The sequence below is a fragment of the Trachurus japonicus genome, chromosome 21 (genome assembly GCF_045865225.1).
Source record: "Trachurus japonicus isolate A0001 chromosome 21, Traja_1.0".
Classification (NCBI taxonomy): Eukaryota; Metazoa; Chordata; class Actinopteri; order Carangiformes; family Carangidae; genus Trachurus; species Trachurus japonicus.
The window spans coordinates 27,240,314-27,266,372 of NC_140927.1; the positions used below are offsets into that span (position 1 = coordinate 27,240,314).

General features: G+C 42.9%; 2 protein-coding genes across 2 annotated transcripts in view; one reads left to right on the top strand and one right to left on the bottom strand.

Annotated features, from left to right (window-relative positions):
- Nucleotides 1-245: 245 nt before the first annotated feature.
- Nucleotides 246-15,843, top strand: cpap (centrosome assembly and centriole elongation protein). The gene is made up of 18 exons (XM_085765251.1): nt 246-627; nt 1,780-1,906; nt 2,070-2,267; nt 2,356-2,500; nt 2,630-2,732; nt 2,879-3,628; nt 5,684-6,419; nt 7,014-7,155; nt 7,692-7,857; nt 8,487-8,618; nt 9,553-9,690; nt 10,451-10,586; nt 11,384-11,556; nt 12,015-12,104; nt 12,388-12,528; nt 13,478-13,562; nt 13,713-13,833; nt 15,611-15,843. Exons 1-18 carry the CDS (start codon nt 256-258, stop codon nt 15,801-15,803), a joined length of 3,948 nt encoding a protein of 1,315 aa, XP_085621377.1. The 5' UTR covers nt 246-255; the 3' UTR covers nt 15,804-15,843.
- A 571-nt stretch (nt 15,844-16,414) lies between these two features.
- rnf17 (ring finger protein 17) overlaps nt 16,415-26,059 on the bottom strand; it is a 33,554-nt gene continuing 23,909 nt past the window's right edge. The window contains exons 29-38 of the mRNA XM_085765252.1: nt 25,432-25,551; nt 24,593-24,673; nt 23,546-23,668; nt 23,392-23,448; nt 23,191-23,301; nt 21,535-21,658; nt 20,264-20,399; nt 19,583-19,769; nt 17,053-17,170; nt 16,415-16,613 (exon numbers count right to left, since the gene is read on the bottom strand). Coding sequence (XP_085621378.1) covers nt 17,075-17,170; nt 19,583-19,769; nt 20,264-20,399; nt 21,535-21,658; nt 23,191-23,301; nt 23,392-23,448; nt 23,546-23,668; nt 24,593-24,673; nt 25,432-25,551 — 1,035 coding nt within the window. The 3' untranslated portion in view covers nt 16,415-16,613; nt 17,053-17,074. The remainder of the gene's footprint in view (nt 16,614-17,052; nt 17,171-19,582; nt 19,770-20,263; nt 20,400-21,534; nt 21,659-23,190; nt 23,302-23,391; nt 23,449-23,545; nt 23,669-24,592; nt 24,674-25,431; nt 25,552-26,059) is intronic.

Here is a 26,059-nt window from a genome sequence, read left to right on the forward strand (position 1 = left end):
TTGCTAACCAAACAAACAGTCGTTAACAGTCGTGCCGTGATGCGTTCACGGTCAATCAGGTTTCTTGATTAAAATAGCTGACGTTATTTCACCTTAAACCTGTTACTATATATAGTTTTCCTTGGATTCGGGAATCACCTGGAGTGTATTTATTCACGGTGTGATTAACCCCCCTTAACCTGTCACTGTAATCTGTTGTTCAAATCCCCGGATTAGGGCGCTCTCCCTGCCTGCCTGACAGACAGCGCGGTCAACATGTCATCTCCAGCCGGGCTGCAGCGGTACTCCTCCCGGGCAGACTTCCTGGCCCGCTGGATGCCAAGTAGCAGCAGAGCCGGGGTGATCCTCAGCCCTAACCCGGAGCTGGCCGTCGGTTCCCTGGAGCCCAACGACTCCTTCAGCTCCGACTTCGCTCCTCTGCCGCCGGCGTCTGCAGACAGCAGCTGCCTGGGTGTCGATGGGTTTACCCGGCTGCCTGGAGGAGAGAGGGCCGCACCACTGAGTCTGAGAGGTCCTCTTGACTTTGTTCCTGCTGCGAGACATTTAGATGGACATTTGGATTTGGATAGTTTGGATGAGATGGCGAGCAAAACACAGGATCTGCCACTAACGGCGAGGCTGGAGGAGGTAAGAACATAGTTTCATCTGTGATAATGACAAATGACAAATATTAATTGCCAGTCAATTCAATGTGGAGATCAAAATGAACTATTGTATTGTATTGTATTGTATTAGCACATAAAAGATATATAAAACAGCATATTAAGCAGTGGAACAACAACTACAAAAAGACATACAAAGTATACAGTAAATAAAGCAAATGTGCAGGAGAAACCAAAAAAAACCCCTAAGGGCTTGTCAAGTGGTCCTCCAAAAGACAAACATTAAACATAAATTTAATTTACAGAATGAAAAAACAACATAAAGCAATTAAAAAAAAGAGATGCATGTAAAGTCAGATTTCTCCAACAACAAAATCTGAAAATCTTTGTTCATTCCCACTACATCAACTTGAGAAATTCATTCCTGTTAAACAGATATTAAAATAACTTTTGTTGATATTTTCTTTTTGTTTTAATGATTTGAGTTCACTTTTTGGTTTTGGTTTTTAGTTTTGAAATGATGCAGGTCACGCTTTGTAGCTATGCATATAACATTTCAAGTTTTAACAGATCAACATATCAGCCAATACAAAATGAAAATGAGGAGAAGAAATGTAGTTCTTTACTAACATTAGGAATGTGTGTTAGTGTGTGAACTTCACTGTTGATTATATCACTGCTTCTTGTTTAAACCCACCTTCAGCCCCCACACACACACTGTGCCTCTTCTTGCTATTCTTAGTATTTTTTCCCCTAAGACTATTTATGTCTGGAACGGCTGTAATAGTGATGGGTACATGAGTCAGTCAGTTTATAAACATGTTGATTTATCTGTATATGAGGAGTGCAACAAACCTTTTTAGTGAAGAACATTGATAGTAAAGTAGATTTATTTAAAACATTACATGTCTGTCCTGCAGAACAGAAAGATTCAGATCTTTAATTCCTGCTGCCATCAAGATGCACAACACCATTTGTTAGGCTATACACTTTTACTTTGTATTTATATCAGTTTAGATTATTTATTGCTCTGTGTGTGTGGTATCTATTTTGTCACATGTTCTTTAAGCTGCTGGACGACTTGAATTTCCGTCCTAGGGGATAAAATAAAGTATTTTTCTATTCTCTTCTCATCTAAAACACTCCACACTGTGATGTTGTGTGTGTGTTTGTGCAGTTGAGGAAGTGGCAGCAGCACATGCAGGAGCAGCTGAAGGCTCACCAGCTGGAGGAGCTGCTTCGGCTCCAGGAGGAGCAGCAGAGGCTTCTGGGAAAGATGAATGAGTCCCCGCACCGCATAGGAGGTAACAGAGAGTGATGTGACTAGAATAACTGCACAAGTGATTATTTATTCACTCAACTCACAGTTGCACAGTGACGTATGTAGTTTTCCCACTTCCTGCATTTAGTCGTCTCTTCTTTGTGTTCATGTTCATCTCAGGATTCACTGTGTGTTGTACTCTACAGATGATTCAGAGATCTCAGGATCAGATTGGGAGACTTCCCTCCAGGGAGCCTCCTGTCAGGGCGCCATGATGAACGGGTTTGGGATCCCGCAGGGCGCCACCTTTTACCCTCGACAGGGGCAACAGCTCTCAGTCGGAGGGAAGAGGGGGCAGCTGATGCGGGGTCAAAATCATCAGGCAGAGGACGATGAAGAAGAAGGTGAGACAACTAGTTGTCATGTTGTGACGATGCCTGGAAGTCGACGGCTTTTGTATCTGCACTTTAACAGAGTTTGTGTTTCCTTCAGACCGGTGGGACTCCACAGACGATGAGCAGGGACAGAACGGCGCTACAGGACGTTTTCAGGCACACGAAGACAACTCAGTACAAAGTAATGGAGCAGCCGCCACTGAAGCGCACGGGGGAAAAGGAGATACAGCTTCTCAGGACAGGTACAAACTGCAATCAACCGGCACCTGCACCTGAATATTGGCTCTGTGTATGGAGAGTTTTGTTCTTTCAGTTTTTAGTTGTGTGTTTATTGACAAACTTCTCTGTATGGTTGTATTTGTCCTCACCAGACCCATTAAACCGGGCATTGGAGGTCACAAGCAGACGTTTGAGGAGCTGTTGGAGGAGCAGCTGAGGCTGGAGGAGCAGAGGCTGAAGTCTGCCCGACAGCAGGTAAGAACACAACAAAGATTTCCTCATAAAACAGGAAATCATCTCTAAAATGCAAAGAAGCTGATTGCTGAATGCTTTTGTATCTAAATCTTTGGAGTTTCTTGTCTTTTAATACAACGACACACTTTGTTTCCTCGCCTGAACAGAGCCAAGATGGAGCTGGAGCTGAACGGGCTCCTCCTAAGAGGACGTTTCTGAAGCGTGGCGAGGGACTTTCGAGATTCACCAACAATCGTAAACCGTCGTTAACAAGAAAAGAAACAAAAAAAGACTCCAAACCACCACAACCTCAGAGCAGAACCATCTACCGCAGCAACTCGGAGCCCACGGCTTCGCTGAAAGGAGGCGCAAACTGCGTCCAGCGGCTTCCCGTCCAGCGTAAAACCGCCATCCTGAACAAGGAGAACCGGCTGAGAGGTCTCGGTTCTCCGCCTCAGGACGTCAGAGCGGAGAGCAAAACGGCACGGATGAAGGTTTTGGGAAGTCACCAGAGGCAGAACACGGAGGGATCAGAGACTAATGACGCCGAGTCGGAGTGGAGACAAACTAAACCGGGTCAACTGAAGGACCAGAGCGCGAGGACGGTCGGTCTGATGAAACCTGAGCAGCCGAACCCCGTCACCAAGCAGCTGGGCGTGTCGGCAGGAAACTATACAGCTAAAGAGAAGAACTGTGGAAGAGTGGAATCGGGAGAACGGAGAGCAGGAGGAGGAGGAGGAGGAGGAGGAGGAGTCGTCGGCGCTCCTCTGGACCCGTTTGAGGTGTCGTTCCAGGAGAAGCTGCAGAACTGGGAGTGCGACCGGCAGCTGGAGAACATGGAGCTGGGAGAGTTTGAGCTGCTGGAGCAGGCGGCTGAGGAGCTGTCCTTCTCCTCCAACTCCTCCTTCGTCGTAAAGGTGATTCATTCAACTTCTTTAGGGATTAGTCCTCCTCTTGCCCCTTTTGTTCATCTCAAATTTAGCATAATATTTTCTCTACGGTGCTCATCTCTTCATATAGTCTGCAGCAATGCTTCTAAAGTCCATATAATCAATATCTTTAAAAAGACAATCTATCACATGATGGCTTGGGTGTGAATATTTCTTTTCTTAGACTGTCCATCCTGCGTCGTTTCTGCTTTGATTCACTCTCGTGGAAGATGAAATGATCTCCAAAAGGCATAAAGTTACAGATGACATATTCCCTTTACTTTTGAAACAATATAGCCTAACTGTTTTTATTGTCATTTTTTACATTTTCAAAATGACAGAAAAGCAAAAAGCCCCACAGCAAAGGTTTAGCCCCCTGCATAGTTAGTAGCTAGTAGCCCCCCCTTTGGAAACTATCACAGTGTGTAAATAGTAAAAATCTTGTCTGATATCTTGGCCTTTCTTTTGCAGGCTGCTGCTTTGTTTCCCTTTTTCCACTGTAGAAAACTAAAATAATACACTGATATTGATTGAAATATTGCAAAGCGTTTCATGTTTAACTTTATGCCTTTTGGAGATCATTTCATCTTCCACTTGCTTAAAGGGATAGTTCAACATTTTGGCGAATTGCCCATCACCATAATCCCTATAGTCATAGCAGTAGGTTCGTTACCTTTAATTGTCGGTGCAAGCTGTTTTTAGAACGGTGGAGCAGAGCCGTGAGCTGCTCAGAGCTACGCTACGGAGGCTCATTATGGGATTTCTTGGTTTCCCTCATCAAACTCATCAAATACACAATCCAACAACTCCACAACGCTCTGGTGGACAAGTTGTGAGCTGCACATTCACCACGCTATGAGATAATAACTCAACGTTACCACACAGAGTTGTTTTAGAGGGAAATTCATGCAAAACCGCTGATGCATGTTCCCGTTGGGGGCAGTTTTTCGCCAAGCAGTCTCTGTATTTACCTTGGGGTGCCCAAACTTTTGCATGATGCCACTGTATGTATATTGAATGTGTTTGTAGGTTGTTGACACCACCCCCAAGTGGTCAAACGTCTGTTACTGCAGTTTTACGGCGTCCACTGAGAGCAGCGGCAACAACACAAATATTATTTTTTTGTCAGTTCCTAGTTAATTGACCCTTCGCCAACTCCTCCCACCAACGGCTATTGTCCAATCCTACGTTAGCAACCGTAACTAATAACTATAGGCCTGGCAAGCTTTCCGCAGTTGAGTCATTACGTTTGCTTTTGTGGACACATTTTGAGACTAGGACGAAAAACATTTGTTTGTAGAGAAGGATGTTGTTGTTGCTGCTGCTACTACGGCGGCGGCGGCAGCAGCAATATAGAGATGTTCAGATACGAGCGGACTTTTTTTTCGACTTGAGCAAGTGTAAATATGGGGATAACCTATGTTCACCTCTGACATGACAGCTGTACTTTTACCGCGTTTACCTGGGCTTTTAGGGCTTTTACCTGGGCTTTTAGGGCTTTTACCTGGGCTTTTAGGGCTTTTACCTGGGCTTTTAGGCGAGGGATCCTCCAGGCAGGGACTGCTTTCACTGACTGATACAGCGGTGGGAGAAAAAAAAACAGCAACGAAAGCTGTATGTGGTTCACAATCGCCCAAAAACTTTTAGTTTGACAACGTTTCATGACCAGTGAGATGAGCTAAGTCTTGGTGGGTTGATAGACGGTAAAATGACCGGCCCTTACTGCTGCTCTGTACATTGTCCAGTCGTGTCGTTGAACAGATGTTTTATCCTCCTGCGCGAGTCACGTCACTGAAAACTCTGAATGATCTTTGTGACTTCTTCTCTCTATGATCTCAGAACAGTTTATCCAGAAATTTTCTGATATTTCCTTTGAAATCGATACCAAATACTGCCAGGAGCATGGCTGGGAGTGAAAGCTTGCCCGCCGTAGCAACAGTAACCAAGGGGGCGGGGCTTACGCGAAGGGTCAATTAAAGTGTCTCTCTGGCAGAGTCGGTCGGTCTCGTCCCGTTGTTCCCATTCTCTGTTCTGTGTCTGCAGGTTCTCCAGATGGACCGGCACCACCGGCAGCTTCGTGGCGCTCAGGACCGCCACCAGCGCCGCCTCTCCTCCACCCCCATCAAGTCTCCTCCTCATCCCAGCCCTGCGCTCCAGAGGTGCAGCAGCGAGAGAAACGAACAGACGAGGAGCAGAGTGGACGTAGAGGAGGAGGAGGAGGAAAGGAAAGGAGGAGCGAGGGAGGACGACGACGTTTCATCGTGTGAGTCTGAAGAACAGGAAGTGAGGTCAAAGGTCAAACCGCCCGTGTTTCCCTGCGCCTTCGCCTTCCCGGCGCCGTCCAACCCGCAGCCGTACGACAAGCGGTCGTATCAGGACGAGGACAGCTGCCGGGACTCGGACGTCAGCGCCGACGGGTCCACGCTGATCGAGTCGGACCGGGACGGGCGCCAGAGGAAGGTCGTGTTCGACGACGACGACACCTGGAACGACCCGGAGGAGGAGGAGGAGGAGGAGGAGGAGGAGGAGGAGACTCGGCCCAGAGTCGGCCCCGTCTCCACGGCAACAGCAGCCAACGACGACGTCTCGCCACCGCAGCGAGCTCTGTTCAGGAAGGTGGCGGTCGTTGGTTCGGCCAATCAGGAGCCAGATCCTCCTCCTCCTCCTCCTCCTCCTGCCTCCCAGCTCATGACGAGGTTGTTCCCCTCGCTGCAGCCAAAGACCCAGAATGCACCTCTTCCTCCTCCTGCTCCTTCTGTCGCCCCAGAGAGCGAGACAGGTGAGACGGATGGAGACGGGTTTCTGTTTTCTGTTTTCATTATCAGTATTTGTTTTTAGGTTCAGTTCCACATTTTTTGTATGTTTTTGTTTTTGCAGCTAAAACCTGAGCAGATCCACTAGTGGCGCCAAAAAGAATCGTATCAAAGACGATTCTGAATCGACGCAGTTATGTCACATAATCGATGTTAAAATTCAAATAATTCATTCAACTTTTATGATGTCGTTCGCACACAGAGACAGTAATTTATTTAATTTTAAAGCACAATGCCAAGATTTACGTTTTGTTTTTGAGAAATTAACAAGTGCACCTTTAAGTTGGCTATAGGCCTTTGTGTGTTCAGACTCCAAGGATGTTGCTGTATTGTGGAAATGCATTTAAATGATATTTTCTATTTTATTTTATTTAACTAAAGAGTTATCATATTTATCTGATTATTTATGTTAAATAATGAAAAAGCCGCGTGTGGCAACGTAGAAAATTGAGGATAAGATGCATCGTATAATCGAATCGAACCAAATCGTAGACTGATGAATCGTAATCAGATCCCATTTGTGTGTGTGTGTGTGTGTGTGTGTGTGTCCTCGTCTCCAGGTCAGCAGGTCCAGCAGGTTCAGTCTCGCCAGCTGAGGGAGCGACTGGCTGAGCTCGAGATCGAGATCGAGAGGTTCAGGAAGGAAAACGCCGCCCTCGTCAAACTCCGACAGGAGAACGAGAGAAACCAGGAAAACCTCAGGTGATTCTATTTGTTTGCACCTCATGTTGGGTTTTTTTATTGATGTTTTGGTCAGACAAATACAAACATTTTACATTACAGTTACATGAATAAGAATAATATACACTGAGTCATTTTTCAGTCTTTTTGGGTTGTTGTTTTTTTCTGTACAAACAAAAAAATAAAAGGAGTCTGCAGTCCAGCAACAATGTACAAATCAAGCCAGACCTACAACACAAAACATAGATCCAGAAAACAAAAAACAAAGCAAAAACACATTGGAAGTCTATTATTATATATTTTATTTTTATTCTACTATTTTTATACTTTTTGTGTCTGCGTCTGACAGCATGACAAATTCTTTGTGCTGTAAAGTGACATCGTGATCTTTGCTAATATGTAAAGCACCTTGAGTTGTCTTGTTGCGGAAATGTGCTATACAAATAAACTTGCCTTTGCCTTTTGCTGCTCTTGGCAATAAAAAAAAAAAGTTCAGATTGTGATTCTAAGATGTGTGATATTAACGTCCCGCTCTGTGGTTGATTTTTGTTTTGTAGAAAAGAGCGTTTAGAGTTTGAGCAGAAGAAATCAGAGGAACTGGCCAAGTTCGAGGAGCACAAGAGAGAAGAAAACAAGAAGCTGCTGAAGGAACGAAAACTGTTTGAGAAACACGTGACGGCAGCCAGAGCCGTTCCTGACAAGAAGGAGAGAGAGGAGATCCAGGTGCATTTTACATTATGTTTAAGATTTAAAATTAATACTAGTGAGAATAAGTTGGGTTTGATCAAAATTTAAAAGATGGTGTCACACTTTAATATTGTTTATTTGGAAGATGTGATTATTCTCAGATTTTACCTTTAGAAAGTTTTATATTAACAAGCAACCGTTTCACCTTCACTGTAATGTTACGAGACAGAGTTGTTTTAGAGGTAAATTCATGCAAAACCGCTGATGCGCGTTCCCCTTGGAGGCAGTTTTTCATCATCAGTCTCTGTATTTCCCTCTAAAACAACTCTGTGTGGTAACGTTGTGTTATTATCTCATAGCGTGGTGAATGTGCAGCTCACAACTTGTCCACCAGAGCGTTGTGGAGTTGTTGGATTGTGTATTTGTTGAGTTAGATGATGAGGGAAACCAAGAAATCCCATAATGAGCCTCCGTAGCGTAGCTCTGAGCAGCTCACGGCTCTGCTCCGCCGTTCTAAAAACAGCTTGCACCGACAATTAAAGGTAACGAACCTACTGCTGCTATGACTATAGGGATTATGGCAATGGGCCAGTTTGCCAAAATGTTGAACTATCCCTTTAATTATGATGTACATGTGTAGTTAACTGCCGTGTCGTCTCCTCCAGGCGCTGAAGCAGCAGCTGAGCTCGCTGCAGGAGGAGCTGAGGAGGAAGGAGAGTCGCTGGAGCTCCACACACAGTCGGCTCAGACAGCAGGTGGAGTCTCTGAGCCAGGAGAACGGCTCGCTGCGGGAGGAGGTAACTGACCTCTGACCTCTAGTAGGGAGGGTAAGCGACGTTTGACTTCAAGTCATGATGCAAAGGTCCCCTTTGGCATGGAAGTACCTTAGGGTCGTACAAATAAATCTATCCTAAGACACAAGTGAGATCACACTTTGTATCCGAAATAAACACGTTTTTAAAATGCCTTTTTTTAAATTGAGAAAACGCATGTTAAAAGCACATTACATTTAGAATGTCCATATAAACTACAATGTTTTCAGCTCCTGGATGTTATCTACAGCTTATTTGTGACATGATTGCAATATTTCAGGATTGTTTCTCAGTTTGAATGATGAACAGGGATCTAATGCCTTTCAATCTGTAGGGTGGACTGACATAGGAAGCCTTAGGTCCAGTCAAGACATTACATTATGGCTAATTTGAAATAAGTATCAGATTATATAAGCCTTAAATAATGTACAGGGTCCAATGTGACCCATGTTTACATTTGAGAACAGTAAAAACATTTTTCCTTTGACTTTAAGTTGACTTCTAATGTAAATTCAACTTTTTTAAATCAACATACACAAGCAGTAACTAGTTATAGGTAGGTCATCCAGGAGCTGAAGGCATTAGGGCATCTGCCTGAGTTTATATGGACATTCTAAATGTAATGTGCTTTTAACATGCGTTTTCTCAATTTAAAAAAAGGCATTTTAAAAACGTGTTTATTTCGGATACAAAGTGTGATCTCACTTGTGTCTTAGGATAGATTTATTTGTACGACCCTAAGGTACTTCCATGCCAAAGGAGACCTTTGCATCATGACTTGAAGTCAAAGGCCTATTTTTTGGGCTTAACCTCCCTACTACTCTGACCTCTGACCTCTGATCACCTCACTCACACCCGGTTTTAAAAACACACGTCCAGTGAACACAGCTTGTTGTTGTTTTGTTTTTTTAAATTCCAGGTGCGTGTGTTGGAGAAGCTTCGTCTCAGCTCCTGGAAGAAAAACCCCGTCGCTGCAGAGAAGGACAAAGAGACGAGAGACGCTCCAGGAATGTTCCCAAACAACGTTTCATCTGTGACCAAAGGAGTGAAATTTGCTGTGAGCATGATTATATTTTATCATATTTACTTATTATATATATTAATGCTCTCTAGGATGAAGTGTCAGGACTCAGTCAGTCTGTCATTACAGATTCTAATAGGTTGATCACAAAGAAACAATATCATGCTTTCATCAGACCTTCATATCCCTGTTTATTTAAACATTATATTTCTTCTATGCGGTTCTATTCTATTTAAATTATATTTTTATTTCTTAGTTTATTTGAAAAGGGACAGTATATGCTATATAGATTAATCAATCATTATTTCAGATTCAAATCGGTCCTTATATAAAATACACTACAAGAGACGGATACACATGACAATAGCATTAAAAAAACTAAAAAGACACAAGATCAGCACAAATAACAGATCAGAGGCACATATAGGTACAAAAATACAGCATTTATAAGAAAATGAGCAATCCTTGAGTAAGAATCATAAATGACAATAAAACAAAATTATAAGATAGGACAAAAAAAACACCAATGAGTTCAGTTCATTGTTTGATCCTTAAAATATAATATTAATATGTTTCAGTTACAAAACATGTTAATAATCTGTCAAGGTGGGAAACTGAGGTCCATGACACTCGTTTATGATTTTTAACGAACAGCTTCACCAGAAAGATATTATTTACCGTTTTTATATCTCTGTGCTGTAGCTGCTCTGTTAATCTCCTCAGTTTATTTTCTCACCTCAGTTTTACACTGAAATCACAATAAAACTGTGTGTTTACTTGTTTACTTCACCCTCAGAGCCCTCTGGACTCCCGAGGCTCCGGCAGCAGCAGCAGCAGCAGCACGAGTCCTCCACAGAGCATCACTGCTGCAGGGCGACGAGGCTCCGCTGTGGTGACTGAGACAGGTAGAGTGGAAACATCCCAGAGATTTAGTTTCAGACTTTAAAGGGATAGTTCAACATTTTGGCAAATTGGCCCATTGCCATAATCGCTATAGCCATAGCAGTAGGTTCATTACCTTTATTTGTCGGTGTAAGCTATTTTTAGAACGGAGCAGCGGAGCGGCGAGCTGCTCAGAGCTACGCTATGGAGGCTAAAGGAATTTCTTGGTTTCCCTCATCAAACTCATCAAATACACAATCCAACAACTCCAAAAGGCTGTCGTGGACAAGTTGTGACCTGCACAATCACCACGCTATGAGATAATAATGGAACGATACGAAACGGAGCCGTTTTCGAGGTAAATACGGAGACTGCTTGTTGAAAAACTGTCCCTGAACGCAACGCGCATCAGCGGTTTTGTATGAATTTACCTCGAAAACGGCTCCGTCTCGTATTGTTCCGTCATTATCTCATAGCGTGGTGGTTGTGCAGGTCACAACTTGTCTACAAAAGCGCTGTGGAGTTTTGGGATGTTGAATTTGATGAGTTTAATGAGGGAAACCAAGAAATTCCGTTAGCCTCCATAGCGTAGCTCTGAGCAGCCAGCTGCTGCGCTCCGCCGTACTGAAAATAGCTTACACCGACAATTAAAGGTAACGAACCTACTGCTATGACTATAGGGATTATGGCAATGGGCCAATTTGCCAAAATGTTGAACTATCCCTTTAAATAGTTATATCCTCCGACAGCAATCACTTCTATAGAGTGTTTGGTCTGATTTACTTCTGCTTTAATAATCAGTATTTTATATTTTTAAGAAGTTTTGTTTTGTGTTGGTTGTGGTCAGGAGGGATGAAGAGCAGCCTGAGGAGGCCGTCAGCTCCCAGCACCACCTCCTTCTCCTCCTCCTTCTCCTCCTCCTCTCTGTCTGGAGGCCGCAGGACGGAGGAGAAGTTGACTTCTGCCAACAAGAGTCAAGACAAAGCTCCGAACCAGGAAGCGCCAGACAGCAGCTCCACGGTGAGAGACGCTGTCAGCAGACGATGTGTTCACTGACCGATACCAGAGGAGGAGAGAGAGGCGGTTTCCCTTTATATTTAGTATAGTTTAGTTTTAGTTTATTTATTTATTTCATTCATTTATCAAGCATAAAAACAAAAATAAAACTCATTAAAAAAAATGACAATACTTGAATGAAAGGAGGCAGGGAGAAACAAACTTATATTGTCTATTCCTTGTTACAAGAAATTAATTCACAAATAATAATAATATGCAACAAATTAGATAATATGCAAATATAGATTTTACCTGCTGTGATAAGTTGTGTAACCTAACTTATCAGGAGGCTGTGGTCAGTTCAACAAATCACAAATCAAACCACATATATTTTTATATTACATAGATTTTTCTACCTTCTTATCTTCTCCAAATGTGAGACGTTGTATGATTTGTTGTTTTCTGGTTTCCTGTCTCTGTAGAAAAGAGATTCTCTGCTGCCAGAACCAAAGAGCAACGAGACACAAGAGGCAGAATCGTCTCAGGAGGTCATCACACATCCTGACGGGAAGGTTAGAGACGTGTTGTGTGTTGAACGTGACCAGAATGTGAAATCCTGAAAACTCAGTGATTTGATGGGAAACACAAGATTTGTTTTCAACATCCCAAGACTTCGCTGAGTAAAACTGCAGAGTTTTTAACAGTAAAAAGCAGAAAAATTAGAAGCTGAGGAGTCGAATGTCTCATTTTCATCTTGAGTTTACAAGAATAACAAAAACGTGAATGAAGGGTTTTTGCTCCTGAAGTAAAAGAACTAAATGTTCCCTGATGATGTGAGGTTTCTGGTTCTTGCAGGTTGAGAAGGTTTTGGCCGGAGGCGATCGTCTCATCGTCTTCCCCAACGGGACCAGGAAGGAGGTTTCAGCCGACGGCCTGACGGTGAAGGTCACCTTCTTCAACGGAGACACCAAGCAGGTCACCGCCGACCAGAGAGTGGTGAGTTGTTTTTACCGACAGGACGTCGACACAGACCGAGGATCTCAGAAACATCTGAGCCAGTTGAAATGTATGGTTTAATAACTCAACATATAGTCTACTTGCCAACAATGAGTACCCGGAAATGTTGAGTACCCCAAAGTTTTATGTTAGAAATATATAGTATGGGTCCCCAGTATTCAGAAACTGCCGGATGCTAACTTATATATATTGGGCAATTAGCACAATTGACATAATTAGCATAAATTAGCATATTTTGCCTATATGGGCAATATTTAAACAAAATTGACTTGGCTGATCTGGGCAATATTGGAGTGGTTTTAGGGGTTATTGATGATGCTGAATCCATTTCTGACATTTTCAAAATTCAAAATGGCTGTCTAAACCGGAAGTGACCAGATTGAAATCCATCAAAATCGGCCCACTGGCGGTTAAAATCTGGTCACTTCCGGTTTTGATAGCCATTTTGAATTTTGAAAATGTCAGAAATGGATTCAGCATCATCAATAACCCCTAAAACCAGTAAATATTGCCCAGATCAGCAAAGTCAATTTTGTTGAAATATTGCCCATATAGGCAAAATATGCTAATTTATGCTAATTACGTCTGTTATGCTAATTGTCCAATATATATAAGTTAGCATCCGGCAGTTTCTGAATACTGGGGACCCATTCTATATATTTCTAACATAAAACTTTGGGGTACTCAACATTTCCGGGTTCACAATGGGGCCCTATGGGCTGGCAAGTAGACTAATATGAGGCGTTTACCTTTTTATCTGCATCAGAAAACCTCCTGTAACCCAGGGTTAAAAAACGGTTGTGTAGTCTGTCTGGTAAAATCAGTAATGATACAAAACAAAGATGTGAAAAGATCAAATTTAATGTTCCTGTGAGAACACAAAGGAGAAGAAGCTCTGTCATGTTCTCCATCTGCTCCTCGTTCTCAGATCTACTTCTACTCCGAGGCTCAGACGACACACGTCACCTACCCAGACGGCATCGAGGTCCTTCACTTCCCCAACAACCAGACAGGTGAGGATCCAACTGGAAAACTACATTTACCGTGCAACTTCTCTTTATGTGTTACGGTTTTTATTGTTTTGAGTTATGGAAAGCACTTGTACAATTTTTGCGCATCAAATAAAGTCATAATTGTGTTTTTTTTTCTCTTTCGTGCTCCAGAAAAACATTTCCCAGACGGTCGTAAAGAGATCACGTTCCCCGACCAGACGGTGAAAAACCTGTTTCCAAACGGCAGAGAAGAGAGTGTGTTGACGGACGGGACGGTGATCCAGGTCAACACGTGAGTAAAACACAGCTCCAGCCTCTATTATTGACTCTAGTTGAATAAGAAGTAAACTTATCACCAGACTAAACAGTGACATCTTCAGAGAAATCAAATATAATCAGTTCATGTTTGACTCAGAAACACTGAATATGAACATTGGAGAAGGTTGAACCAACAAATTTACTAAAACAATTATTCACCTATTAAAACTGCTTTGATTGATGAATAGTGGCAGCATTAACTTACCTGGGGCCTCATTTATCATTGTGGATACACCTTTTTTTACACCATTTTCCCCTCGTTTTGTGCGTACGCACTTTTCTCCGCCAAATTTGGGATCTATCAAACCAAAACCTGACGGGGAAAAGTGTGGACATTTACACCCATTTTGACCCTGGCGTACCGTGATTTACACCTGTTTTGAGGAACAGGAGGAATTGGCGACACCGTTGCTGAGTCAGAGAACTGCAGGGTGAGAGGGAGAGAGGAGCGGAGTACATTTAGAAGAGCACAGAGGATTTTTTTGAAGTAATTGTGGTAGTGGTGGACCGCTGATGCTGGCAATCCAACCCGCTCTATAATAACACTAGGCTTTATGTTAATTGATAAACAGAGCGGATTGAGGATTTTGCTTTTTTGCTTTTACACACTCTAGTGTGACGTCCGACAAGGATCAAACTCACCAAGTTTAAAAACACACCGGCAGCAGCGCACACTGATCTGCAGCTACTGAGACTGTTATTATTCTGTCACCTGAGTTAACGAGGTGCACGTGAGTTTGGAGCTGACGAGAGAATAAAGACTGAGACAACGTAACGTTAATGGAAAATGACCTAAACCGAGTCCAGTAGAGCTGTAACTGTGTAGTGGAAAGGCGTTCAAAGTAATGGTAACTATCGTGGAAATCCTGCTTTACATTGTTTTAACATCTAGGTGTAAAAAAAAAAAAGTTTTTCTGGGATAAACGGGCAGATTACATAAGATTCTTCTTCTTTCTGCTCCTGTTTGTTGAGATTTGGGAGGTTTTGGTTTTTATTGTAGCTTATTAAAATGCAAGATCATTTTTCTGACTGATTTATTGTCCGATGTCAGCGTGTATGTAGTTCCGCTTCTTTCCCCCGCCCTCCGCCCGTTGTCACTTTGTTGTCACTTTGTTGTCACTCTGTTGTCACTTGTTGCTGCTCCACAGAGCACATGGCTAATTAAATATGCACGTGCTGACCATATATAGTTGTATATAGGCGTTCCGGGGGCGGAGTAAGAGGTGTGTTCACGTGTGCACCATTCTTGGGTCCGGTGTGATTTATCAAAGGGAAATGCGGAGAGTTGTGCTGCGTACGCACAGTTTGATTGATCTGAAAAAGGTGTAAATATTTCGGGTGTGTGCCATTTTTGTCTTTTCGCTGTACGCAAAACTTTAGTAGCAGTTTTACACCCTCTTTGATAAATGAGGCCCCAGGTCTGTTAACTAACAGGGTGTGTGTGTGTGTATGTATATATACATATATCTTTGTTTATTTTATGCCTATTTCTCTATTTTACTGTCTTTGTCCCCTTCTTTTTCATTTTATATATAATTTTCTTCCCGTTACCATGAACTTTTTAATTTTTATCTCACTACAAAATACATACATTTTGTGGGATCGCTCCAATGTCTAAAAGAAACATGTGTAAGGGAACATGAATCAATGACTTGTGCAATCCTGCAATAAAGTGTGTATATGTGTATATACAGTATATATATAAATATAAAAAAGACTGAGTGGGTGTAAATGTTTGCTGTGTGTCTCAGGGACGGCACCAAGGAGATCCACTTCAACACGGGTCAGAAGGAGATCCACACGGCCGCCTACAAGAGGAGGGAGTATCCAGACGGCACGGTGAAGACCGTCTACGCCGACGGGCGGCAGGAGACGCGCTACCCCACGGGACGAGTCCGGATCAAGGACAAAGACGGGAACGTCGTCCTGGACCAGAGGACGTGAACTGTCAGAGCTCATCTGGTTTGGATTTAGACACAAACCTCTGTCCATCGCCTCGTCTTTGTAGCGTTGTCGATCACTGAGGTTGAACAAATGACTTGAACACAACTAGATTTTTTTTAAAACCCTGCAGTGTTTACATGTTTTCAAACTCAGAGACTTTGTTGAGCCACTTCTCTTTCATTCACAACAGTAAATGTCACTTTGTTTTGAGGAAATTCATTCAACCACCACAGGACAGCTGAATGTTTTTAGTCTAAGATGAAATCTCGATGTCTTGTTTGTGTTTGGATGAATCTGACCTGTGATCTGTTGGTTGTGAATATTTTTAACCGACTGAAATACTTGAATCAACTCATTGTTTACAGTCCAACCTGCAGAATAATGAAAAACTAGAACAGAGGTGCTTCAGTTCGTCGTGTGCTGTGCTCGTTTGCATTAATTTTAACTTGTAAAAATGTTTAAATACGTATTTATTATTACCTTAGCCAACTGTACATCTTTTGTAAAATAAATTATATCTTCTTTGTTAACTGTTGTTGTCCAGATGTGACTGTGTTAGTGTTTACAAAGAAAAACTCTGCAGAGGTTTTTGACGACATCAGACTTTTAATCTGACAGGAACTCAAAGAGCCGAGTTGACAGAGCAACAGCCAGGCAAACGTTAAATAAAATCACTGCTCCACCGGAAAACACTGAAAGTAAAAGACGAGTGCAAATGTTTGTGCAACATGTTAAAAAAATAAAAATAAAACAATAACTAAGAACAGCACGAAAACAAGACGATCACAAAACAGGACGTCGGAGTAAAACCTGGGGACAGAGGAGAGAAACAAACTTTTACTATTCATTTAATTATTGTTGTGTATAAAATATAAAACAATAGAGATACAAGTTGTCATAGTTTTCCACAAATGTTGAGTAATGAAACAGAAAAAGCACCAAATCTTCACAAAAGGAGAGACTAACAGAAGGCCTTTTACCTTGATAGATAACCTACTGGATTAATTGATTATTAAAAAGATTTGCTGCTGGTTTTCAATTGATCAACTGATAAATGTATCAGTTATTGTCAGTAGCTCAGGCCGATGTGATCTGGACTTAACTGTAGTGAACTGTCCTGTCACGTCGTGTGATCTTTTAAAAGTCGAACTAACGGTGCAACGACATAAAAGTTTCCAGGATTTAAAGGTTTGTTTTTTTTGTTTGTCGTGTCCATGTTTGATTTGTGAGAAGAAGCGGAGGAACTCACATGAACCTGAGGAGTCGTGTCTTCACTCGAGCTCGGCCAGTCCTCTGCTCACCAGAGGTAGGTGGACCAACTCTCCGTCCTCGTTGTACAGCAGCACAGTGAGCTCTGGTTCCCGCGCCTGGACACAACAACAACAACAACAAGGACAAAGACATTCAGTACATTTACATGTAAACGCATTAGTCTGACTAAGACTGGATTTCTCCAGATCCGACTATAGTGATTGTTCTGCATGTATTCGCCTTCATCTGACTGAAACTGGACAATTCATGTGCACATGCTTCACGAGGTGTAGCAGAGGAGCTGGTCCAACCCGGCCAGTGGCCCAACATAAGTCAATGGTATATATTTTGCAATATTCATGCCGTCTAATCAGCATCTTGATGTGCCACACCTGTGAGGTGAAGAAAGGAGAAGAAAGTTCTCACTAACACAGATTAGACAAGATTTGTGAACAATGTTTGAGAGAAATAGACCTTTTGTGTGCAAGAAAAAGTTCAGCTCATGAAAAATGGGAGCAAAAACAAAATTGTGGCGTTTATATTTTTGTTCAGTGTATATCCAGTTATGTACTAGGCGACAGAAAAGTCGACCTGAAATAGCCTCGCATCACCAGGCTCTTGGTGTCCGTTACCTCTGAATTACCAATTACGTTACCAAAATGTTAACTTAATGGCTCGGGGACTTTCTTGTAAATTATGTTCCTTAAATTAAAGAGTTTTACAGCATTTTTTTAGCTTGGTGCTTTTATTTTGAAGGAAAGGTCTGTCTCTCTCGCCCTGGATCCGTTTCCTACCAAAACGGGGTCAACGGCCCCAGACTAACCTGAAAGGGCTGCCTATTAACCCGCTGAAACGACGCATATCGCCACCTAGTGTTAAGGAGGCGGACACTGTCAATCATTCGATTTTACCTGCAGGGCTCCAGACTAACTTTATTTTTTTACTCGGAGCACAGTGGCCCCCTGAAATTATTTAGGAGAGCAAGCAGAACATTTAGGGGTGCACACTGTAAACTGACTTGCAAAGCAAATATTCACATTTTCTTTTCATTCATGATCCTCACACACATCAGCCTGACACCTGACAGACATGACAGATACCAGATACTGTCAGTCGCCTCTTCCACATTTTACCAGGGAATAAAAAACAAACAAGTGCAAGAGCAAGTAGATGAAAATTTACTTGCGCTGTCTCAGATTTTAGGGGCAAAATACCTCAGTTTAGGGAACAGTCTGGAGCCCTGCCCTGTTGCATGTAAACTGGGACAAGGACCAAATTCTGACGAGACACCCAAACTCCAGCTGTGGCACAGTCAGACTTAACTGTGCATGTAAACGCAGTGACTGTCGGAGAGGACGTCGTGTCTCCTGACAAGTGTCTCTGACGTCACAGGTCAGATAATAAACCTGCGAGTGTCCTGAGCAGTGTTGTGCTAGTTACTGAAAAATAGTAACTAGTTACAGTTACTAGTTGCTCCATTAAAAAAGTAACTCAGTTAGTAACTCAGTTACTTAAACCAAAAAGTAATGCGTTACTAAGAAAGTAACTTTTTTCGTTACTTTAAAACGTTTTTTTCCAATGCTCCCATTAAATAAAGGTTGATTGAATTCCCCTCTAACCTCATTTCAGTTCTGTACTGATGCTGATGAAAAAACATCTGTTTTTATCTGTAAAATGTTACCATCATCATCATGCTGCATGATGAGCAAATACAGCAGCTTTGACCTAACAGAAGTGCAAAAAAAATCTTGAGGATACGTCTTGACCGAGTTACATTCAAGAACCTGTTTTCTGTGACAGAAAGTAAATTCACTCCAGCGGTATTTTTTTCCGATCGATCAGCTGTGTTTACCCGGAGCGATCAGCTGTGTTTACCGTTTCAGGCGTCATAATTGGAGTCCGTCTGTCGGACTCTAACCGCTGCTGCTCGGTGGAGTGGGTGCTTGTGTCTCGCTGTGACTCTGGAGCTGTGTCCCGGTTCAGGGGCTGCAGCCTGAACTGGGACACAGCTTCGGTCTCGGATGCTGCGTTAGCTACGTTAGCTTAGCTCGCCGTCATGCTCTGACCTGTCCAGTCCTCTTCAAGGAGCGTGTTTGATTACGTGTGGGACGCTAGAGGGCGGCCACCAAGCGCTTTGTTTTTCACAGTCACACAGTGTCAGTGTGCTCTGTCTTTCAATTCAATGAAACTTTATTGATCGCAAAAATGTTATAGGAAGTGTGTGCCGCTGTAAAACCTCGCCAAAAGGAACGGAGTAACGCAGCGTCTGGTAACGGTAACGGAGTTACTGATTTTAAAAAAACAACGCGTTACGTTATTAGTTACTGAAAAAAGTAACGGCGTTACTAATAACGCGTTATTACCCAACACTGGTCCTGAGCTACTTGTGTTTGGACCTTGTTGACTTGTGGGTTTATGCTCAGACTCACAGACTTAGATTTTCCTCCAGTGCTGCATCATTACCCCCGACTCTTCAACCCTTCATCAGTGAAACATGATTCAACTCTTTGTCATTGTGCGTCTCTCACCACGACCGAGGCCTTGATGTTTCCGTGCAGCAGGTCGATCATGTCCATGGCCGCCTTCACGCTCCAGCCGGGGCTGTAGGGCAGCACGCTCTCCTCCCGGCTCACGCTCGGAGCCTTGAAGCCGGCCACTTTCACCTTCAGAGCCCGAGACGGAAACCTGAGCAGCTCGGCCGGCATCTGACGCAGCCTGACGGGACATGACGGGAAGTGACAAAAAAAAAAAACCCCAACATAAATTTAAAGGGGATACGGCAACAGTTTTTTTTTTTTTTTTTTACATGTCTTGCCTCACTCCCGAGTCGATGACCAGCAGATAGACACCATCCTTTCCACTGTGCGTGCAGTAACAAGGGAGATAGAGCCGTATCGCCTGTAATTAGCTTAGCTCAAACACTGGAAGTGTATGGGTAATGTAGCGCCGAATTCGTCCGAACAAAATTGTAAACAGCTGGTATTTAGACAAATTAACGACACACTGTTGATCTTAACGGCTACTTTCTCACCTAAACATGTTTGAAATGTGGATAAAGTGATATATTTACAGAGTTTAGAGCTAAAATGAAATCAGCTTCTGACTGCTGATTTCAGCTCGGGTAGCAGGCAGGCTAACACTACCCATACCCACTACCCTTTAAAGTTTAACTTGATAAATCTTGACGCCGCCGTGTGGTCGTCTCTCACTTGCTGACGGGTAAAGTGTCGTCGGAGCCAAAGTCGACGTGTTGGACCAGGATCATGACGGGCTCCACGCTGGTGATCTTCACCAGCTGGGACCGGTAGTACTGTCCGTCACTGTACTCGGCCAGACACGGGGTCCCTGAGGAAACACACGCACTGTTAAACTGATTTTAAAAAGAACTCATAAAAGACATTCATGAGACGGAAAGACAGACTTTTCTACTCAGACGGAGAAAAATCTTTTATCGCGCAAGATTGACAAAATGGACAATGTTTTTGTTGAATGAGGAAGGTAGTTGTTGACCCCCCACCTTATTTTTGTTCTTTTTGTGTCACTTAAACTCAGTTTAAAGGGGTATTAAAATGCCATTTGCCTATACATGCTGTATAAATTCAGTGCTACTGTGTAGAAACCCCCTGTCCAAAATCCACACACATTCTATTGATGAAGAGTATGTCAAGTGCCTGGCTGTGATGGGTTACATTTTGTACTGTGCTGTTATTTTTGCCATTAAAACTAATGCAGGGTATCTGCAGGTTTCAGCAAGTCAAATTTAAGACTTTTTAAGACCTTTTTAATGCCACCTTGAATGAAATTTAAGACCAAAAAAAAAAAAAATCCTATAAATATAGGCTAAGCAATGGTTGGGGATCCCACTGTACTACAACCTCAATGCCAATCAGTCAAGTTTACTTATTGTCTGTTATTAATAAACAAACTGATAATCAATACAAAACTAGAAAAAGCACCAAGGAAGAAAGGAAGGAGTCTGCACGCGACTGACACTGAAATCACTCACACAACTTTTACTCAAGGACAATGGAAAAATTAGCAGAGTATTGAAATGAGTACCAGACCAACAATGACCAAACCACTGTAGGAGGGCATACAGGTGCATGAATGAATTAGAATAAATGTAGACAAAATGTATAGAAAAAAGTTTAAAAAAGCATTTTTAATATGGAAATGTTTGCTTTCTGATAAGTTGTCCATGCAGCGGTGCGCCGCGGACATTCACGAAAAAACAAACAAACAACGAAACCGAATGCGCGCCGCCAAGTCCGCTCGGACCGCGGCCACTCGGTCCAACGTCAACGACGGCAGGAGACCCAACGCGATTTGGCGTATCACTGCTATCACTATTGACAATATTAGAAGTTCTCTGATGTAGGTTTTATCTGTACTTTTAATCCACCTCACTTAAAAAAAGACAAATCTAGTGCTTTTGATTCCACCTTTCTTCTACGAGTTACTGAAATCAATGAGCCGTTACCTCGGGTGAAGCTGCAGAGTCGAGGCAGACTGTTGATGTTTGTGTTGACTCTGTTCAGAGCTTCGTCCAGCGTCTCTCCGTCCAACTCCACCTCTGTTGTTGCCTCCAGAGGCCACAGGAACAACTGCACACACACGCACACACACACACACACACACACAGGACAACATCAGTTCAGCTTCACAATGATAAAACTTCAAGAGTCCAAACCGTTTGCAGCCTCAAAGTTTCTCCAGTTAAAGCTCGAAAACAAGAAAACAGTGAATTTAGAGTTTGTCATTGATGATTAAAAACTGTTAATAGTTCACATCACAACTTGTTTTCATAAGCACCTGACCACCACCACCTCCTCTCAGTTTTAAATCACTGTGTGAAGTCTAAAATAAGCGTTTCATGAGGTGACAGTGAGCTGTTCACCGATTCCAGGTAAAAGTTTCCATCAAATCTGAAGAAATCCCCTCAAAGTGTCACATTACTGTACTGACACTGAACCAGGCTTTGTGAGGTCACTAGTTGGGTTTCCATCCAAGTCGTATCGAATTTAAAAGCGGATTTTGTGAAAATGCGCAAAAAGCAAAGCGAATTTATGCCCGTTTCCATTCATTAGTGTTTTGCGATTAGGAGGAGTGCGCCATGAGATTACACGTCATAAGAGAGCGTGAATGTATCCAACAGTTGACACTCAACATCATGGACAATTTACGTACTTTCCGGACTATAGACGCACCTGTATAAGCCGCACCAGCTACATTTTAAAAGAAAATACTGTACATATAGGCCGCACTTGAATATAAGCTGCATGTTTTCATGTTGTAACATGCCACCGCATGTGTTGCGGTGCAGAGACGAGAGCTGGGACACCGGGGCGTTGTTCTCCATTTGTTTGAACGTCGCTGGGTGAAGTCCAGCAGCTTCACCCACAAACTCTGGCTCAATTCGCATAATCTGTTCCCATCACAAAAACTCGCATTTCCTTTAATCGATACGCTGACAAATCCACCCCCTCCAAGCGTATAAACTTTTATGCGCATTTACTGCCTTTTTTCGAATTTCTGGCGTTTCCATTCAAGTATTTATTCGCAATTTTTGAAAATGCGAATAAAAAAAGGTGGATGGAAACGCAACTACTGACACCTTAACCTCAGACCTTTAGCCTAATTTAAAATATAATCAGTTCATCCTCGAGTCCTTGTGAATGTGACAGAGACAGAGTTGTTTTAGAGGTAAATTCATGTAAAGCCGCTGATGCGCGTTCCCGTAAGGGGCAGTTATTCATCAACAGTCTCTGTATTTCCCTCTAAAACAACTCTGTCTGGTAACGTTGTGTTATTATCTCATAGCGTGGTGAATGTGCAGCTCACAACTTGTCCACCAGAGCGTTGTGGAGTTGTTGGATTGTGTATTTAATGAGTTTGATGAGGGAAACCAAGAAATCCCATGAGCCTCCGTAGCGTAGCTTTTCAAGGACCTAGAAACTGCATTTTCAATTTCCATAACTTTTCCAGGTTTTTCATGACCGTACGAACCCTGTCTTTATGTTTTGCGAATTTTTTCATTCTCCTGGGTCGAGCAGTCCACTGAATAACTCCACAGTCACCTTAACATATTTACTTTACAGTATTTTAAACGCAGCTCCGTCTGTGTTGAGTCTTTTACCTCGTTGGGCGTCCACAGGTGTTTGACTCGGACCTCAAACTGCTCTCCCTCCTGAGGAAGGTCTGGGTAAATATAAGGCCCCAACACCGGCTCCTCCAGGTCACTGAGACCCTGGAAGACACAGCGTGAGGAATGAACTTCATTCACCTGGACACAACGACATGTGGCGGTCTGAGTCACGACTTAGATTAGATCTTTCACCTCCGTGCTGATGTCCCAGTCGTCCAGGAAGGAGGCAGGAGACGTCACACTGTCTTCCTGCAAGGGGACAAAGATGTGTTACTGTGGTAACTATGGCAGAACAACACAACACACACACACAGACACACACACACACAGACACACACACACAAACCTTCTGAGCTGAGATGCTCCGGTCCATGGAGGCGTGTTGAAGCTGACACAAAATCCTATTGAGGTTCAGCCCGTCCAGAAACAGCTCCACGGTGAGCGGCTCTCTGGGGTCGGTCGGCAGCTCCTGCACACACACGCACGCACGCACGCACGCACGCACGCACGCACGCACGCACACACGCACACACGCACACACACCATTATCATTAATCTACATTATTTTCAATGATTTTATATTATATCAGACATTGTAAAAGTAAAAAGCAGAAAAATGCAAGTTAATTGCATTTTTTGCAAGTGTTGCAAAACGACTAAATCACTCATCAACACAGACACTGATTAATTTTCTTTCACTGCAGATCTAAAAACGTTTCTCAGTGCTGTCGACCACGGACAATATGATTCGAGCCCACATCCAGATTTACTGTAGGTATTGTGTGAGACTAAAGCTGCAACAATTAATCGATTAATCAAACAATAATTGATTATTAAGTTGATCATCAACTATTTTGATTGGCGTGAGTAGTTTTTTTTAAGAAAAAACGTCCAAATTCTCTGATTTCAGCTTCTTAAATGTGAATATTTCTGGTTTCCTTGTTCCTTTATGACAATAAACTGAGCATCTCTTTGGTTTGTGGACCAAACAAGACATTGAGGACGTCATCTTGTGGTTTGAGAAACACTGACTGACATTTTCAACATTTTTTTTTACATTTTATTGAGATTAATAGTTTAAATAATCGACAGATTGATCGATAATGAAAGTAATTGTTAGTTGCAGCCCTATGTGAGACAGTGGCTTCCAACCTGTGAGACAGGAAATCATTTTAAAAATAATTTTGAATGATATTCAGAACTTAATGTTATTGTCAGTATCAAAAGAGAGGAAAGACAAAGATGTGACAGGACACTGAGCTGCTTCCAGTTCAGCCCTGAATGTCTCATGATTAAAAATGATTATAAGATAATAAATGAATAAATAAAAATGTGCTCTGAGGGTTGGAAAGCTCTGGTAAATAAATGTTTCAGGGAATAAATCAGACGTTACCAGGACTTGCATGTCCACATGTTGATTCAGCAACATCTCTCTGAGCAAAGCCAAAGCATCTCGCTGCCACCGGCCTCCAACCTGAGACAGAGACAGAGACGGAGACAGAGCAGTAGGAGGTCACTTGTAATGTTCATACGATGATCAACACTGTTGCAAATCCCCTCAAGAATCTGACGGTCCTGTCGAGGTAAAATCCAATTTTACTTCTCCTTAATGATGGTTCTCGAATACATACAAGTGAGAAACAGCACAAACTATTGCTGAGCAGCCTCACAGCTGCCAAAAAACTTCTAGTGCAAATATGGCTACCACCTCCTGATCTTAGTACTAGGAAATGGTTGATTTATTTTCGCGATATAGTGTTACTTGAGTTGTCTACTGCACGGATTAATAATGCTAAAGCCTCCACTTTTGAGACGTGGTCAGGTGCAGCTGTGCAGATAAAGGATAAACTTCCAAAGGGACACCACTCACTACAATGTACTGTTGACACTTGATGATGTTTGACTGGTCCAGGGGAGACCTGGGAGGGGCAGGATGGAGGGATGCTGCCAAGGGGGTGGGAGGTGGGTGGGGGGTATTATGTTAAAAAAAAAATAGTACGGATTTTGCTGTATTCGCTGTGCTTCAATAAAAAAAAGTTCTTCACAAAAAAAGACGGTCCTGCCCTGCAGTGGAGACACGGCGGCCGAGTAGGAGGACGGTTCTTGTAAAAGTTCCTACCCCCTCTCTCTTTACCAGGAACTCCTGCAGTGGAAACGCAGCTACTGATTGCAATGGATGCACCAATACACACACACACACACACACACACACACACACACACACGGTCTTACAGGGTTGATGCCGTGCAGCTGACAGGGCATACAGAGCTGAGGAACGTCCTCACACAGCAGCATGGGGTGCACATGGACCACAGGGATGTTCTCCACCAGGCCGTAGTCCACATACTGCACCTGCACACACACACACACACACACACGCTTCATCATTACTGAACTTGTTATAGCCCTATGTTTATTAGTGGTAGGCTGTGTGTGTTATGCTGTGTGTGGTGCCTGTGTCTCTCTGTCTCCCTCTATGCAATCAGTGTGTGTGTGTGCAGGTGTGTGCTGCAGGACCACATGGCCGAAGAGGATTGCTGCTGATTGGTGGATGGGGACTATTTATGCTGCCTGGTTCCGGCCTTCGCTCTCTCTCCCTCCCTCATCCCCAGCCAAGGCCTGATGTGTGTGTCTCTGCAACCTTTTGTTAACCCTTATATTAAAGTAGTAGCCCGTAGGAATGAGAAGCCCTTTACTTTAACCCCTTTTTCTCCTGTTTTTGCACCTTAGTTAGGTTAGATCTCTGTATTTTGGTTTTCTTTGTTTTGAGTAGGTCAGTTTAGGGAGAACTGAGTTTTGTTTGTTGTTTTGGGCCGTTTCTCATGTCCGAGCAAAATAAAGGCTACTGTATAGAGTGAAA

What these genes read in the sequence shown, in the direction of transcription:
- cpap (XM_085765251.1), top strand. Translation starts at nt 256, where the DNA reads ATGTCATCTCCAGCCGGGCTGCAGCGGTACTCCTCCCGGGCAGACTTC. An exon ending in CCAAAGGAGTGAAATTTGCT is followed by an intron (nt 9,691 to 10,450) that starts GTGAGCATGATT and finishes CTTCACCCTCAG; the next exon opens with AGCCCTCTGGACTCCCGAGG. An exon ending in TCACCGCCGACCAGAGAGTG is followed by an intron (nt 12,529 to 13,477) that starts GTGAGTTGTTTT and finishes CCTCGTTCTCAG; the next exon opens with ATCTACTTCTACTCCGAGGC.